General features: G+C 36.8%; 1 protein-coding gene across 4 annotated transcripts in view; it reads left to right on the top strand.

The window, feature by feature from the left end:
- The window catches only part of SIK3 (SIK family kinase 3), a 249,773-nt gene that overhangs the window by 138,605 nt on the left and 91,665 nt on the right, over positions 1 to 19,503 (top strand). For all 4 annotated transcript variants that reach the window (XM_057552059.1, XM_057552056.1, XM_057552057.1 and 1 more), the window contains exon 3: positions 2,630 to 2,693. In XM_057552059.1, coding sequence (XP_057408042.1) covers positions 2,630 to 2,693 — 64 coding nt within the window. The remainder of the gene's footprint in view (positions 1 to 2,629; positions 2,694 to 19,503) is intronic.

Raw genomic sequence — 19,503 nt, 5'->3', positions numbered from 1 at the left:
AGGAGCATGCATATTTCATGCCGTCATCAAAAGTGATTCCCTGGCCTTACTGCAAAAGCAGTAAATCTAATGGCTGGAATTTTAAGCCAGATAGGAGAGGAGGACCTTGCCTTAGCAGGCTGGTAGAGGAGGTATTTTGGGAGAGGTGGAGCTTTGAGGTGCTTCTCAAATTGCAGCGTGTTGGCAGCCATGAGCTCTGCCTGTACATAGGGCCAGCCCTGCTCACTGCTTTCTACCAGATCAGCCATCACCTGATTCTGCAGGATGTGGCCACCCCTCAATTCATTTGCTGCTGTTAGTCTGCAGTAAATGGTTACTGGCCCAGATCCGGGATCATGTGTAAGAGTGTGAAGAGTACATTGCCCAAGGCCCAAAGGGGAAGCTTTCATAGTCTGTTACTTTCATGGGAAAGAAAGCATGTCTTGATATTAGTGTATACGGTCAGGCTACAGTGTTAGGGCTCGTCTCTGGCATCAGCTGCTCACATAATGAAATGAATTAAATCAGCCGGAGCAGGCTTGTTGAAATTCATCACACTAAGTTACGTTGAACCACACCTCCATTGCACCCCAGAAGGAAACCCATGAACGGTTCCTGGGGTTGCCTGAAGACCTGTATCTGCACACTCAGAGGTGTCTAACCTCTGCTTCCTTCCTATCCTGACAGATTGAGTAAACTTCTTGACCTCACTTTTTAAAATAAATCATCTTTAAATAGTTGTAGAGCTTATTAGACTGATCTTTCTCAAGAGGTTAACTTATAGGTACTAACCTTGTAACTGAAATCTGCAAATTTACCTTTCTTACCCAAGATTTCTTTAGCCTATAAGGTTTATATACTTTCAGCCCTGGCTTTGAACATTGCCCTTTTTTAAGCTTTAATTTTGCTCTCGGGCAGCTAATATTGTTAATGGGAGATTCTGAACTGCCAAGGTGAAGAACGGCTGTTGAATTGTCAAGGCAGTTTTCAGGTCATTTGTTAAAGCTTTAGTCTCTTCGGGTTTATAGAGTGAGCCAAATATAGATAACTATATAGGAAAGTTTTTGAACTCCTGAAAAGTTTTTTTTTTTTAAATCTGAAATTAAAAACAACACTGTAAATCAACTATACTTCAATAAAATTTTAAAAATGTAAAAAATTTACAGTCAATAAAAGGCCTGGTACAAAGGAGATATACATTATGACTTTTTTTTTCTTTTCTTTTTTTTTCCTAAACAACTGCATATATTTAGGGTACTTACTTTTTGTTATATAAATCAACATATAAAGAACTTGGAAGCAATACATGTAACAGTGGGCTAGTATCACCAGTCTATAGAGAGTTTTTAAATTAAAGTGAAAAAAATGACACAGTTTTTAGATTGAAAAATTAAAAGAATGTGCATACATACAATGGAGTACTATGAAACTATTGAAAAGAAGAAATAGGTCTATTATTTTAAGGTAATGTATGATACTGTTATGGTATTAACGTATAGAGATGTCAAAAATAAAGTGACTAGGGAATGATTTGATAACATAATTAACCTTGAAGCATAGTGAAAGTGTAAAACTGTATTGCCTACTATGATAGCCACTAGCCACATGTGGTTATTGTGTATTAACATGTGGCTAGAGTGAATGAGGAACTGGATTTTTACTTTCATTTAATATTAATGTAAATATAAAAATTGGAGCTGTTTACAATTAAAAATTTTTGAAATAATATTAATGATAATAAAATATATAATTAGAATTAACTTCACCTTTTTCTTTTTACTTTTTTAATGTGGCTACTAGAAAAGTTAAAATTATATATGAGACTCACAGTGTTTCTATCGGACAGCACTGCTCTAAAATGTTATAGAATAAGCTATTAACAGTGTTTCCACTGGGGAATAAAATGGAGGGGGTTGGAAAGAGGAAAACCTTTGGTCTTTTGTTTATATACTGGGTATTTAAAATGTTTATAATGAACATATATACTCATATATTACTTTAATAAATATTTAATGAAAAAGGTAAAAAGGAAGAAGGAACTGACAACACACTACAACTAATTTTTTAAACAGTGGCAAAATAGAGACTAAGATAAAAATACAAGTAAGTCGTTTGTATTATTGAAGTGTTGAATATTTATATTATTGTTCCCAGTTTTGAATAAAAGGATGGTGGACAGGAAAGTTGTCATTTCCATTTTAAAAAAGCACAGCCATATGTGATATTCGTGCAGTTCTTAAGTGATTGCTGTTATTCCCCCTAAGTTTTGTTTTGGTTGCGTTTTGCGGGGGACATTTTTGAGCTTCAAGTGGTCACTGTCGAATGTGAACTTTTTGGTTCTTGGCAGCTTCTTTACTTCTCAGTTTTGTGGAGCTTAAAAGATTGCAGAGGCCTCCTGGGACGAAGAAAAGGACTCTCTCAAGTAGTAAATATTTCCTACTTTAAAGAACTTGGAGGAATACCTGTTTTTCCCCCTTTCTTCTTAATAATGTTTATGTCTGTCACCCTCCCAATCCTCTAATGTTTTAAGTCTCCTTTAGGCAGTATTGGTTATTAATACTTCAAATGACAAAAGGAGATTCATTAGTTTCTCTTCCTATGATATCAGCCTGTCATTTGTATCACTGTCACTTTCCTGCCTTTGCACCAGGTTATGGAGACAGAACGGATGATTTATCTGGTGACAGAATATGCTAGTGGAGGGGAAATATTTGGTAAGTACATTTATTGCATTCTTTAAACAGCTATTGAGCACACCATGGCAAACTTAAAATAGCTGTTCGATGCCTTTGTCACTTGAGCAGCTGTCACTTGATGCTGTCCTTCAGTGCTGTCATTTTCTATCAACAAAGTAATTTTAATTATTTTTGATTCATCTCTTTAAGTCTTCACCATCTTTGTTTCCATAGCAAAGGTGTTTTGTTTATTTCAGTAAGGTGTTGATGGTTGAGATTAAAGATCTTCAAAAACAAAAATTTCTCTGAACTTTTGAGGGTCTTTCCTATTGCCAGATTCTAACTGGGGTGACCAAGTGTGACAGAATGCTTACAAGTGTGGTGGGCCTCTGTTGTGTGTGAAATAGCCACTCGGAGCAAACGGTCTCACCCTAATGCATTCTTTAACATTTATTTAAATATAACATGTAACTCTATTCCTTACCATGTGTTCACAGTTCCCTTAATGATTCTTGTAATTTAGCATGTTTTGTCTTCGGTAGCTATACTTTTTTTCCTCTAACACTTAGGTTAGCACAACAGCAGAATTAAGCAAGAGAATTTGTTACCAGGAAATATGACTTTTTGACGTGGTAAAAACTGGCCCCCCCCCCATTTTTTTTTTTTTTTTGTGGTGACAGTGATAAATGGAGCCAAATAGAGATAATGACTAAACTTTCAAATATAGAGTGACATGTCTTTTTATTTTTAAATTTTATTTCTTTTTTGGCATGTGAATATAGAGAAAGGTTTCTTCTTATATATTTTAGGTTTACCTAGCTTCTTTATTTTTTTAGATTTTGTTTTAGTTTAAATCTGGATGGTAAGAATTTTTTTAATTTTCAAAATATTGGCACTTACTTATTTAAAATATATTAAAAAGCGTGATATCACTTTTAAAGTGGAATCTTCTTATTAGTGACTGTGTGTTGTGACTATGAATATTTTGGTATGTTAAACTTTCCCCATAAATCTGACAATTTTGTATCTAAGAATCTTCAAAATAAGTGCGAGTCTTTTTTAAAGGAGGTATCACTTCTTAATGACATTTTTGCTTGGCTTTGTATCTGTGCTTATGCATAATGGTAATCTTGGGAGCAAAGAGACCTTGTCATCTTAACGTTCATAATAATCAAAGAACCAAACACGGTGTACATCATACCTACTTTGCTCTTTAGGAAAACAGATTTCAAAAGTACAGAAAAGATAAAAGATGGCTGCTTTGTGGGAATGTAGCTCAAGGCATGAGGAAACAGAATAGTACTTCTCATTGTATTATTATAAAAGATCTGGAGGACGAAGAAATTGATGTATCACCTAAAGAAATCATTGTGCCTGCACAGGGATATAACTGTCTCATGAGGTCTTGTTTTTAAAAGTATCTGTATCAGAGATGAAGGGACGGGCTTAATCAAGAACATGAGCTTTGGAGGCAGTTATACCTGGTTTTGAATCAGATCGTTGCCACTATTTGCTTTTTTACTTGGATTTTGGGACTCAGTTTCACGGTCTATAAAAGTCAGATCTGTAATATCTGCCTTACAGTTGTGAAGATAAAATGAGATAGCACATATACAGCCCCAGCACTTTGCTTCCTTCACCTCCATGTTAAATGACAAATGGGTGATCAACTTCTGGCAGGATAGCATGAGGAGCTCTGCTGCCCTGCTCCCCAGTGAAACTGGTGAAAGTGATTTAAAAAAACCCTAAAATCCAGATATTTAAAGTCTCTGGAAATGGTTCTAAGGGTGAACAGCAACTAAAGAAACATTTATTCAAGAATATCTATGAAAATTTAGTAAGAAATAAGAGTGTCTGTGGTTTTTAAGCCAGTACTGCTTCCTTCTTCCCCCTAGCCAGCTCAGCAAGGTGGAGATTACACTCAAAATTACTGTAGCCAAGAACACAGGCCTGCCCTCTGGTCCCCTCCTTTCGCCTAGACTAACGGCTTTCTTCCCGGTGGAACTGGGCATCAGCATTTCTTATCCTGCCCCAGCTACCTATTGCTGTTCCTAAGTCCTGGGTGAGAGCAGTTGAACAGTGGGGACTCCTTCTTCCACCCAGCCCTGACTTGTGGAGTTTGGGTGTGGCATGCTGAGAATACTGGGACCCAGATCACTCTTGCCTTGGGTTATAAGTTGGTGGGTCATCCCAAGAGAGTCAAGCTGGGAGAATTGAGATTGTGTCCCCTTTCTCTGCACTGAGCTCAGCTCCTAGAGAGGGAGTGTTACTCAAGGAAAACTTTTCCATTGTCCCCACGCCTAGCTTCAGAGTCCTGGCTCAGCAATTTGCCCAGAGGAAGAAACAGACCATAACACATATAGCTCCTTATTTCTTCCCAAGGGAACTGACTTCATTTGCAGTGGAGAATGAAGAAGTTCAAGCCTGAAGGCACTCACAAGAACTGTGGAGGTTGTGGTTACAGGCATTTCAGAGGAGATTTGAGCAGGCTAAAGTATAGGCCAGCTAGTTTGCAGGTAAGAACCAGGGAGTAAAACATCACAAGAGCCTTCCTAAGGTCAGAAGAAAAATCAAACACTGATCTCAGAAACTGTTCCTTCAAAGGAACCAGAATTTGATTGGATTGTTTATAGACCAGTTTATGCTCCAGGGCATTGTTGAAAATAATAGAACAACCAGGGACTTCCCTGGTGGTCCAGTGGTTAAGAAGCCGCCTTCCAATGCACGGGATGCAGGTTTGATCCCTGGCTGGGGAACTAAGCTCCCACATGCCGTGGGGCAGCTAAGCCCGCGCACTCTAGAGCCCACGGCCACAACTAGAGAGAAGCCCCGTGCCTCAACTAAGACCCGACGCAGCCAAATAAATAAATAAATAAATAAATATTAAAAAAAAGAAAGAGCAACCGGCCACAGTTTTTGGATTTTAACAGCTGGGCTTGGTTAAGAAAAGACAGGAAGAGAGCCCTGCCCAAACCATGGTGATCCAGTGATCTGAGGGTAATGGTGGATATACCAAGGCTCTGCCTCCCCTGAGGAACCACATTAGAAGCTGATCACTGTGTATGGGGGAACACACTTCACTAAAACAATCCAGCCAGTCACTAAACAAATAAACAAGCAAATAACAAGAACATGCTCCAGAGGGCTAGAGGCGTACCAGTACCTAGACGTGGTACAACATGTTATCTAAAATGTCTGGTTTCCAACAATAGCAAACTATGAAGCATATAAAGAAACAGGAAAGTATGACCCATACACTGAAAAAAAAGCAGGCCACTGAAACTGCCTGTCAGAGAGGCCACATTTATCAAAAAAAGACTTTAAAGTAGCCATTATGGACATGTTCACAGACATAAAGGAACTCACAATTAAAGTCGTAAAAGAAAATATGATACAGGGTCACATCAAATAGAGAATATCAATAAAGAGATGGACATTTTTAAAAGAAGGAATCAAAAGAAATTATGGAATTGAAAAGTAAAATAACTAAAATTAAAAAATTCATCAGAGAGGCTTAACTGATTTGAACTGCAGAACAAGAAATGAATTTGTAGATAGGCATTTTATGCAAGTTGAAGAACAGAGAGAAAAACGAATTAAGAACAATGAATAGAGCCTCAGAGAAATGTGGGATACAATCAAATGCTCCAACATATTTATAATGGGCATACCAGAAGAAGAGAGAAAGGAGCAGAAAAAATATGCAAGGAAATGATGACTGTAAACTTCACAAATTTATTGAAAAACAATAACTTACATATCCAGGAAGCTCAATAAAATCCAATCAGGATTAAACACAAAGAGATCCACAAACAGATACATCATAGTAAGAATAGTGAAAGTCAAAGACAAAATATTGAAAGCATCAAGAGAAAAATGATACATCACTTAAAGGGAGTTCTGTAGGTTTAGATAGCAGACTTTTCAGCAGAAACAACGGCGGCCAGAAGGCAATAGGATAACATTTTTAAAGCCCTGAAAGGAAGAAAAAAAAACTATTAATCAAAATCCTATACCAGTAAACGTATATTTCAAAAACGGAGGTGAAATAGACTTTCTCAGATAATCAGAAACTGAGGGAGGGACTTCACTGGTGGCTCAATGGTTAAGAATCTGCCTGCCAGTGCAGGGAACACGGGTTTGAGCCCTGGTCTGGGAAGATCCCACATGCCGCAGAGCAACTAAGCCCTTGCGCCACAACTACTGAGCCTGCGCTCTAGAGCCCACGAGCCACAACTACTGAGCCCACGTGGTGCAACTACTGAAGCCCACGTGCCTAGAGCCCTTGCTCCGCAACAAGAGAAGCCACCAAGCACCAAGCAGCGCAATGAAGAGTAGACCCCGCTCGCTGCAACTAAAGAAAGCCCGCTCCCAGCAATGAAAACCCAACGCAGCCAAAAAATAAAGAAAAAAAAATACTGAGGGAATTTGTTTCTGACAGATACACCTTACAAGAAATACTAAAAGAAGTTCTTCAAGGTAAAAGCAGGTGACCTCAGATGGTAACTTGAGTTCACACAATAAACAAAGGACACCAATAAATGTCATTATGTAATTATAAAAGGCATAAGAGATGCATACTTTCTCCTTTTTTCTTTTAACCTGTTTAAAAATAAATTGAATATAAAATACATTGTTAAGGCTATAATGTAATATATGTGTAATATATTTGTCAATAACAGTACAAAGGATATGTGTGTGAGAAAAACTGCATTATGCTAAGAAAGTCATTACACATGGCACAGAAATAATTACAGCAATGTATTGTTGGATTTGTAACATTAATTGATGTAATTTTATTGCAAAAACACTAAAAAAGGGGGTAAAAGAAATGATGCTATAAAGCAGAAACCCTTCTATATAATCACCTGGTATAAATCAGAAGCTCATTTGGATAAGATAAAATATACATGCTAAACACTAGAGCAGTCACTTTTAAAAAAACCCTCAGACAATTATAATGTAAAAAATCATTAAAGAAGTTGAAATGCTTCATTAAAAAATATTCACTTAATGCAGAAGAAAGCAGTAATGGCAGTATAGAACAACAAAAAAAGACATAAAATGTATGGAAAACAATAAGTAAAACAGCAGGTATAAATCCAACTATTATCAGTACTTATATTAAGTGTAAATGGGTGGGATAATTTAATGCAAAGGCAATGATTGTTAGACTGAATAAAAACACATGGTCCAGTGTATGCTGTCTACAAGAAACATACTTTAAATTCAAAGATACAAATAGACTGAAAGTAAAAGGATGGAAAATTATATATCATGCAAACAGCAATGACAAGAAAGCTCAAATGGCTATGTTGACATCAGACAAAATAGACTTTAAAACACAAAAGCTTTATTTCTACTACTAGAGATAAAGAGGGACATTCTATAATGATAAGAAGGTAATACATTAGGAAACTATAACAGTTATAAACGTGTATCTAATAAAAGAGCACTAAAATGCGTAAAACAAAAACTGACAGAAATGAAGGGAGAAATAGACAATGACAATAGTTGGAAGCTTCAATACTCTACTTGCAATAACGGATAGAAAAAGTAGACAGAAGATCAACAGGAAAAATAAGACTTGACCAATACTGTAAACCAACTATACCTAACAGACATCTATAGAACACTCCACCTAACAACAATACTATATACATGCTTATCAAGTAAACACACGACATTCTCAAGGATAGACCATATACTAGGCCATAAAACAAACCTGCATAAAATTTAAACTTATTCAATTTTAGCAGTAATACAAAATGTTTTACAACCACAGTGGAGTGAAATTAGAAATGAATAGCAGGAAAACTTTGGGGAACTCACAAATATGTAAAAATTAAACAGTGTATTTTAAAGTAAGCAATGGGTCAAAGAAGAAGTCAAAGGCAAATTCAGAAAGTACTTTGAGATGGATGAAAATAAAGACAACATATCAAAACCTATGGGATACAACTAAAGGAGTGCTTAGAGGGAAGTTTATAACTGTAGAATGCCTATAATAAGAAAGATCAATTACCTAGTCTTCTACCTTACGACAGTGGAAGAGTAAGAGCAAACCAAACCTAAGATCAAGCTGAAGGAAGGGAATAATAATTATAGCAGAATTTAATGAAATAGAAAATAGAAAAAAATAGAGGCAATCAATGAAACCAAAAGCTAGTTCTTTGAAATGATCAACAAAATTGACAAATCTTTAGTTAGATTGGCCAAGAAAAAAAGAAACACTCGAACACTAGAATCAGAAGTGAAAGAAGAGATATTACTACTGACCCTAAATTAATAACAACTATTATAAAGGAATACTTGAACAATTGTACACCAACAAATTGTTTAACCTAGATAAAATGGAAAAATTCCTAGAAAGACACTACTGAAACTGACTCAAGAAGAAATAGACAATCTGAATAGACCTATATCAAGTGAAGAGATAGAAGCAAGAATCAAAAGACCACCCATAAAGAAAGTCCAATTCTGGAGGGCATCATTGCTGAACTCTACCAAATATTTAGAAAAGAGTTAACAGCAAATGTTCACAAACTCTTCTAAAAGTAGAAGAGGGAGTACTTGATACATACATATATATATTTACATATATATATATATACACATATATATATATGTACACTTGATATATACTTGATACCAATACCAGACAAAGATTTCACAAGAAAAAGAAAAAAACACTACAGACCAGTATCTCTTATGACTATGGATGCAAAAATATTCAACAAAATACTTACAAATGAAATCCAGCAACATATAAAAAGAATTATACACTGTGATCAAGTGGAATTTATCCACGTGCAAGAAATGCAAGGTTGGTTCACCATATCAAAATTCATGAATGTAATACATCATATCAATAAAAGAAAATACAAGATAACATATCATCTCCCACGCACCTATGGTCAGTTAATCTATGACAAAGCAGGCAAGCATGTACAATGGAGAAAAGAAGTGGGCCTGGGAAAACTGGACAGCTACATGTAAAAGGATGAAATTAGAACATTCTCTAACACCATACACAAAAATAAGCTCAAAATGGAACAAAGACCTAAATATAAGGTCAGACACTATGAAACTCTTAGGGGAAAACATAGGCAGAACACTCTTTGACATGAATCACAGCAGTATCTTTTTTGATCCACTTCCTAGAGTAATGAAAATAAAAACAAAAATAAACAAATGGGACCTAGTTAAACTTAGCTTCTGCACAGCAAAGGAAACCATTAACAAACAAAAAGACAACCTACAGAATGTGAGAAAATGTTCACAAACGAAGCAACTGACAGTGGATTAATCTCCAAAATATACAAACAGCTCATGCAGCTCTATGTCAAAAAAACAAACAACCCAATCAAAAAATGGGCAGAAGACCTGAAAAGATGTTTCTCCAAAGAAGACTTACAGATGGCCAAAAAGCACATGAAAAGATGCTCAACATCACTAATTATCAGAGAAATGCAAATTAAAACTACAATGAGGTATCACCTCGCACTGGTCAGAATGGCCATCAAAAAGTCTACAAACAATAAATGCTGGAGGGGGTGTGGAGAAAGAGGAACCCTCCTACACTGCTGGTGGGAATGTAAATTGGTACAAATTGGTACAACCACCATGGAGAACAGTATGGAGGTTCCTTAAAAATCTAAAAATAGAACTACTATATGACCCAGCAGTCCCACTCCTGGGCATATATCCAGAGAAAACTGTAATCCGAAAGGATACATGCACCCCAGTGTTTATTGCAGCACTGTTTACAATAGCCAAGACATGGAAGCAACCTAAATGTCCATCGACAGAGGAATGGATAAAGAAGATGCGGTACATATTTACCATGGAATATTACTCAGCCATAAAAAAGAATGAAATAATGCCATTTGCAGCAAGAAGGGTGACGTAGAAATTATCATACTAAATGAAGTAACTCAGACAGAGAAAGTCCAATATCATATGATATCACTCATATGTGGCATCTAATTTTTTAAAAAATGATACAAATGAACTTATTTACAAAATAGAAACAGACTTAGAGATATCAAAAACAAACTTATGGTTACCCAAGGGGAAACGTAGGGGGAGGGATAAATTAGGAGCTTGGGATGAACATACACACAATACTACATATAAGATAGATAACTAATAAGGACCAACCTTATAGCACAGGGACCTCCACTCAGTATTCTGTGATAATCTATGTGAGAAAAGAATCTAAAAAAGAATGAATATATGTATATGTATAACTGAATCACTTTGCTTTACACATGAAACTAACACAGCATTGTAAATCAACTATATATAGTCCAATACATTTAAAATTAAAAAAGATGGGCTTCCCTGGTGGCACAGTGGTTAAGAATCCGCCTGCCAATGCAGGGGACACAGGTTCGAGCCCTGGTCCGGGAAGATCCCACATGCCGCAGAGCAACTAAGCCCGTGCACTGTAACTACTGAGCCTGCGCTCTAGAGCCCGTGAGTCACAATTACTGAGCCCGTGTGCCACAACTACTGAAGCCCGTGCCTAGAGCCCGTGCTCCACAACAAGAGAAGCCACCACAGTGAGAAGCCCGCACACCGCAATGAAGAGTAGCTCCAGCTCGCTGCTACTAAAGGAAGCCCACGCGCAGCAATGAAGACCCAACACAGCTAAAAACAAAATAAATAAAATAAATAAATTTATTTAAAAAAACGATAACATGATCATCTCAACATATGAAGAAACAGTGCTTGGCAGAATCCAACACTCTTTCATAACAAAAATATTCAACAAACTAGAAATAGAAGGGAACTTCTTTAATCTGATAAAGGATGTCTGAAAACTCACAACTAGCATCACACTTAATGGTGAATGACTAGATGTTTTCCCCCACAGATCAGGAAGAAGACAAAGATTTCATCTCTCTCCACTTCCATTTAAACATCGTACTAGAGGTTCTAGCCACAGCAATTAGGCAAGAAAGAGATATAAAAGGCACTAGGTTGTAAAGGGAAAAAGTAAGACAGTTTATTCACAGATAACGTGGTCTTGTATATGGAAAATCCGAACAAATCCACTAAAAAACTGTAAGGACTATATAAGAGTTTAGCAAGGTTGCAGGATGCAGGAGTAATATGTTCAATTGTATTCCCATATCCTTACAGTGAACAATCTGAGAATGAAAGAAGTAAGACAGTTCAGTTTACAATAGCATTAATAAGAATAACATTCTTACGAATACATTTAACAAAAGAAGTGCAAATCTTATACTCTGAAAAGTACAAAAAAGTATAAAGCAATGTTGAAAGATATTTAAGACAATCTAAATGATTGGAAAAACATCCCATGTTCATTGATTGTAAAAGTTAACATTGTTAAGATGACAGTGCTGTTCAAATTGATGTACAGATTCAACGCAGTCCCCATCAGAATCTAAGCTGACATTTTTGTAGATATTGATATCCTGATTCCAAATTTATGTAGAATTACAAAGGACCCAGAATAGCCAAAACAATCTTGAAAAAGAGAAAGCAGATTGGAGTGATGCAGCCACAAGTCAAGGAAAACTGACAGTGACCAGAAGCTAGAAGAGGTGTAGAAAAGATTCTTCCCTAGAACCTCCAGGTAGAGTGAGTCCCTGCTGATAACTTGATTTTGGATTTCTTGCTTCCAAAACTGTGAGTGAATAAACTACAGTTGTTTTAAGCTACCTATTTTGTGGTAATTTGTTTCAGCACCCTAAGGGAACTAATACAGATGGGGACAGGATTTTGGCATAATCTCAGAATATCTCCCCATAAAATATTAATGATTTACAAACGTTATCAGTTATCAGGTAGAGGAATTGGCATACCCCAACATGATCAGGTGATTAATATGAATGTCATGGGTGGTGAAGGCTTTAAAGAAGTAGTGTAAGAACTATATCTTTGGATACTTTCTGGAATTAACTGGGGGAGCAAGGTATTTCAGAAATGCTGTAGCATGTTCAAAAGATTTCAAGAGGAGAGAGAATGTGGCGTATTTCATATTCATTAAGTTGTTTAGTATGGTTTTAATATAGGCTATGTATGAGAAAATGGCCGCAAATAAGGCTGGTTTGATAGGAGAGGCTCCATGGTAAAGAGCTTTGTAAGACTTCTCTGACTTGGCCAAATCCCCTATCACACCCGCTCATTGTACTGTATCCTTTCTTGGCAGTACTGATATCAGTTCTGGTTTTACATTTCTTTCTGTAATTATGTAGTGGATTCTCTCTCCCACCAGGCACCAAACTCCACAAGTTTAGGGGCCATGTCTATTTTTGCTCACCATTTAACTCCATGGCTCCTCTTGCTCTCCAGTTCATACTGTTGGACTCAAATATTACAGAGGGAAATGATCAGTAACTACTGAAAGAGTAAGTGAATGAATGAATGAACCAACCATGTAAAAGAATTGAATTTTATCTTGAATCATTGCCATATAAGGAAGAATTGGGATGGAACATTCCAAGACTAGTTAGGAGACTGTACAGTAATACTTAAGAATGATGACGTATTGAAGTAAGGTAGTGACTTCATCTTTTTCATTTTAACTTCACAATAATCTTGTAACATAGATATTTTTGCCATCATCTTACAGACAAAGAAACTGGAGTTCAAGAACACTAAATAATTTGCCAAAGTCCTATAACTAATCAGTAACAGAGCTGAGGATTACCTGACTCCAGAGTATATGTTCTTTCCCATTCACCAGATTGAAGAATCTGTTCTTCCATATAGAATGACTTCAATAAAGTGTTTCTGGGAGGATCTTTGATTATAACTATAAACCAAATTTCTGTTTTGAAAATAGGTCATAGACATAGCAGCAAAACAGTCTTAACATGAAGTCTTTTTTACCCTCTTGTTATAAGTCCCCATTTAAAAAGAGAGTGAGACAGATTTTCCTAGATGGGTATTATTACTGTGAGATTTAGGCATAGGCAATAGCTTGTTTGCAGAGCTAGTATGTATAAATTAGTAGCATTTCCTCTACTTATATAATAACAACTTCACCTTTTCTCCTCAAGGCTTTTTAATTTATCATTGTTTATGTAAAAGAAGTAGGCAGTATTCCTGAAATTTTAGATTAATTAAGCATATCAAAGGTTACTAAACTATTGGGAAGTACAGTGCTAGGTAAAGGAGAAAATGCGTAAGAGGGTAGTAAGATGATTTTTAGATTTCTCATCCTGTTTGTGACAGTAGTAGTGTCATTTATTGAGATAAAGAATACCAGGGTTAAAAACAGATCAGATGGGACTTCCCTGGTGGCCCAGGGGTTAGGAATCCACCTGCCAATGCAGGGGACACGGGTTCAGGCCCTAGTCCGGGAAGATCCCACATGCCGCAGAGCAACTAAGCCCGTGAGCCACAACTACTGAGCCTGTGCTCTAGAGCCCACGAGCCACAACTACTGAGCTTGCGTGCCACAACTACTGAAGCCCATGCGCCTAGAGCCCGTGCTCCACAACAAGAGAAGCCACTGCAGTGAGAAGCCCGTGCACCATAACGAAGACCCAACACAGCCAAAAATAAATAAATAAAATAAATTAAAAAAAAAAAAAGATCAGATGAAGTGTGTTGTTTTTAGACATATTTAGTTTGAGGCACCAGTTAGGTGAAAGTTGTCCATCAAGTAATTGGATATAGAAATCTGGAAATCAGGGATAAGATAGAGCCTAGGGATATTGTTTCCATCAGCAGATAGATGGTAGTTGGTCATCAGTATGTTTAAGGATGAAAGAATAGGTTTAAGGATGAAACCCTTCTTACCATCAGAATTTAAGTTGAAAATGAGGCCATAAAATATGAAAAGCCACTGTCGATGAAATAAGACTGTGGTGTTACAAAAACCAAGGAAAATAGGAATTTCAAGAAGGAACAGTATTAAATGCTGTAGAAAAGTCAAATATGATAAGGAATGCAACGTAACTTCTGGCTTCGAGACAAAGATGTTCTCAGTATTCTTAAAGAGAGCTGTTTCACTAGTGTAATAAGAATAGAAATCAGAATGTAATGGGGTGAGGTATGAGTGCATAAATGTTATATAATATAATAAATGAATTCTAAAATATGTACAGATGTAGCAATTGAAAATAAGATAAATAAAAGTGATGGTGTGACTTCCCTGGTGGTGCAGTGGTTAAGACTCCACGCTCCCAATGCAGGGGGCCCGGGTTCCATCCCTGGTCAGGGAACTAGATCCCACATACATGCCACAACTAAGAGTTTGCATGCCACAACTAAGGCGCCTGCCTGTCGCAACTAAGGAGCCGGCGAGCCGCAACTAAGGAACCTGTCGGCTGCAACTAAGGAGCACACGTGCCGCAACTAAGGAGCCAGCAAGCTGCAACCATGGAGCCCGCCTGCTGCAGCTAAGGCCCGGCACAACCAAATAAATAATAAAATAAATATTTTTTTAAAAAAGTGATGGTAACAGAGTTAAGAGTATCTTCTCTCCAAGGAACAAATATAAAACTAGACAAAATTGTTAGAAACACCCATTTAGGGCTCTGAAAATGAACCAGTAGCAAACATCAAATTGAGAAGCTTAATTCATGAAAATCTTTTGAACTTGTAGTAGGAACAGTGGGAGTCTTTGGCTTTCTTGCCTGAGCCCCTACATCCTGCACCTCTTCCCCAGGGGGAAACATAATGTAATCCAAGGCTGGGCTGGCCTTAAAACTAGCATCTTTGTTGCCAGAGGCAGCTGACTTGATTTGGAATGAAAGACAAAAAAAACCGATGCCCAGTTGTGTTGTCATCAGTAAAAATAGTAATTTTGGTAGGAAATGAATGTAGAATGCTCAAAGCCTTGCTAGCTAGAGGTTGTGGTCTTGCTAGAGGTGAGCAGCAGAATGGCCGACAAGCCAGAAATCTAGTAGGGAGACCTTGTTAATTAGAGAACCACAACAGGGTAAGATAAGTTCTCCATTCATCTCTGGCTTACTGGGGGACTGGCCTCTATTAGGAAGTTCTGAGACAGCCCAGCAAAGTTTAAAGCTGAGGCTGACTTTGAAACTTTCTGAACTTTGAGTGGACTCCTGAATCCACCAATAGATTTGTCCACAGAAGGTGAAAGGTGTGCTGGCTTGACTACTAAATGATGTAGACATAGGGATGACCTCAAGGAAGCCATGCTAAAAAATAAAAATAAAAAGAAGAATTTTTTAAAAAATTAACAGAGATATCAATGGCTACATACCACAGGGCAACAGATGCTCAAATTATTTCTAAGAGGGTTACTAACAACAAAACAAAACAAAGAAGAGCAGCACCAACAGCAGTCCTCAGGGGAGAAAAATAATAATCCACAATTAGTTAAATATATTATCTATAATACCCAGCTTTATAAAAAGCACTTTGAGGGGAGTGGGAATTGATTGAAGGCAGTAAAAAAGTACAAACTTCCAGGAATAGGTAAGTAGCAGAGGTATAATGTACAACATGATAAATATAATGAACATAGCTGTATGGTGTATATGAAAGCTGTTCAGAGAGTAAATCCTAAGAGTTCTCATCACAAGAAAAAAGATTTTTTCTATTTCTTTTATTTTATATCTATAGGAGATGATGGATGTTCATTAAAATTATTGTCATCATTTCATGATGTATATAAGTCAAATCATTATACTGTACACCTTAAACTTATACAGTGCTGTATGTCAATTATATCTCGATAAAACTGGAAGAAAAACAAAAACCCGGGAACATGTGATCCAAAATCAGGAGGAAAAGTAGTCAATAGAAACTTTCTCTCAGTGAGTCTAGATGTTGTTTTTAGCAAAAACTTCTGGCAATTATTATAAATTTGTTCAAACAAAAGAAATCATGTCTAAATAACAAACAGAAAATATGATTACAATGACTTAACAAATAAGGAATCTCAATAAGGAAATAGAAACTATAAAAAAGAACAAAATGGAAATTCCAGAGTTGAAAAGCACAATAACTGAGATGAAAAATTCACTAAATGAGTTCAAGAGCAGATTTGAGGTGGCAGGAAAAAAACCCCAAAAACACCAGTAAACCTGAAGATTATTTCTATCAATAGAAATAATCCTATCTGAAGAACAGAGAGAAGACCATTGAAGAAAAATAATCAAGGCCTTACAGACCTATGGAACAAGGTCAAGTATACCAACATATTTATAATGGGAATTCCAGAAGGAAAGAGGAGAGAGAAAGGGACAGAAAAAAATACTTGAAGAAATAATGGCCAAGGACTTCTAAAATGTATTATAAAACATCGATTTACGGTATCAAGAAGCTCATTGAATCTCAAGTAGGAAAATTACAAAGAGATCTGCATCTACACACATCATTGTCAATTTGCGAAAAGAAAAAGAATCTTGAAGCAGCAAGAGAAAAATGACTCACCACATACAGGGTAACAACAATATGATTTATAGCTGGGTTCTCACCAGAAAAAAATGGAAGCAGTGGATTGACATGTTTAAAATGCTGAAATTAAAAAAAAAAGAAGAAGCTGTGAACCATAAACTTTGTATCTAGTAAAACTATCCTTTAAAAGGAAGGCAAAATAAAGTCATTCCCAAATAACTAAAGACTGAGAGAGTTTCTTATATAGGCAGACCTGCTTGCTATATAAGCCATTCTAAAGGAAATGCTCAGGCTGAAAGGAAGTGACACGAAATGGTAACTCATGTCCATAGGAGGAAATGAAGAAAATCAGAAGAGATGAATGTATAGGAAATAAAAGAGTATACAAATAAACTTTTCCCCCTTTTATTCTCTTAATTTCTTTAAAAGACATAAAATGACTTAACAAAGTAACTATAACACTCTATTTCTGGATTTCTATCAGAGATTGATGTAAAGTATCTAAAGGAAGGTTGAGGAAATGGAGTTATAGTGGAATAATGTTGCTATATTTTACCTGAATCAAGTCAGCATTAATTTGAAGTAGACTGTGATAAATTAAGATGCATATTATAATCCCTAGAGCGACTACTGAGATAAAAATCAGCACCCTACTTTGAAGGCCAGGGGTATAAATAACTCTTGAGGAAGTTGGCTATAATGGGAAGGAATGAGAGAGTTGGTAAATTCTGGGGCATTGTTTGCATGTGTATTTTCTTTTTTTATATATTTGACTTAAACCTATAGTTTATGTTGAGGGGAAAGAAGAGTAGAACCAGAGGAAATGTAGGTGGAAGGGAGAGAGTGAAATTTAGTGGAGCATTCCTCAAGGAGATACAAGGGGATACGTTTTAGTGCATCGGTGAGGGATTCGTTTTGTGTGAGAAGAGAAGAAGTGGGTAGAGATAGAGTTGAAGGCTGGTAAATTTGCTGAAGTATTTGTGTGAGACTGATGTCTGGGGGATTAAGGTTTAGAATCTGAGTACCTAATAACTAATTTCTGAGAAGTAAGAAAACCATCTGTATGCTGAGATGTGAGATCTTGGAATAGCAACTAAAGGAAATGAAGGAGGTAGATGACAGGAGGCAAGTCGAAGGACTGATAGGCAGTGTGCACGGGCTGGCAGTTGTTGATCTTAACTTTGTTGTGGCTTGTTTTATGGGTTGTTTGTTAGCAGTTCTTGGCAGCTGAGATATAGGAGTGAAGAACAGAGACAGTTGGTTTGATACAGAGTTTTGCTAGGTTATTTGAAGTGATGAGTAATGATTCTTGGAAGTTTCTGCTCTAGGTGTAAATGTTATTAGCTAGGAACTTTATCCCAGTGTCATTGGCTAATTAAGACGCAAAACTGCTTTGGATAGTAGTTGGCTGCTAATTCCAAACTCAGTTTCGGATTTGCTGAAAGAGTTGTAGCAGTCTTAACTTTAGTGGCAGTCACACCATGTCTGGAATATTATCTTCAGTTTTGAGTACTATATTGTACAAAGGACATCATCAACAGGCCTGTGATAAAGATGGGGAGCTCTATTTGCAGCTGTTGGAATAAGGAGTAGGTTAGAGAAGTCTTGATGGAGGAAGTAAAGGTTGAACAGAGTTTTCAAGTATGAGAAGTTTGCTGAGTAGAAATGACCTTTCCAGAGGGATAACCTATGTAAAGACTCTAAAGCATGAAACAACTTTGTGTATTCACAGGACTAGAACTAGTTTCCTAGAGGGTTAAGTGATAGGCTGGTGGTTTTCAGATTATTCCACAAGTTCTAAGGGTTCTTTAGAAATGTCTAAGATGCCATCTCTGAGGAGGAAGATGTGTGAGGCAGGGCTAAAGAGTCATGCTTTCCTCACAAATGCATTCAACCAACCCCCACTTTTCGCTCATATTCAACAGGAGCATCTCTGCTTTTATACCCAATATGCCTATTGGATTTCCACATAAGAGTTCATTTAAGTAAATAAGTCTGTGGCCACTAAAAGTTTCTTCCACTATGAGATGATCGTGAGCAATGGGAGGGCTTTAAGCAAGGGCCAGAACACAGTCCGACTTGTTTAAGAAAGGGTATTTTGTTGGCAATATAAAGATACATTTGAGGGGAATGAGTCTGGGAGAGCACTTAGGAGGTTACTGCAGTAAGACAGATGAGGGCTGAGAATTGTCTGATGAGTAGTGGCCCTGGGGATGGAGAAGTGGATTGTGGATATAGTTAAAGCAACATTGTTAGTGGTTAAGAATATGGATAGAGTCAGACTGCTGTGATTCAAATCCTAATTCCTCCACTTACTGCCTTTGTAATTGTGGGCAAACTTTTTAATCTCACTGCCTCAGTGTTCTCCTCTTTTAAAAGGAAGATAATAATAATAGTAGTAGTAATAAGGATGATGATGAAGACACCACTTATCTCAAAGGGTTGGTGTGAGGATTATGTGAGTGGAAAGTGCTTAGTCAGTGTAAAGATTGTA

This window comes from Balaenoptera acutorostrata, chromosome 9, assembly GCF_949987535.1.
Source record: "Balaenoptera acutorostrata chromosome 9, mBalAcu1.1, whole genome shotgun sequence".
NCBI lineage: Eukaryota > Metazoa > Chordata > Mammalia > Artiodactyla > Balaenopteridae > Balaenoptera > Balaenoptera acutorostrata.
The sequence above is the reverse complement of the archived record's forward strand: the minus strand, read 5'-3'. Positions and strand labels throughout refer to the sequence as shown.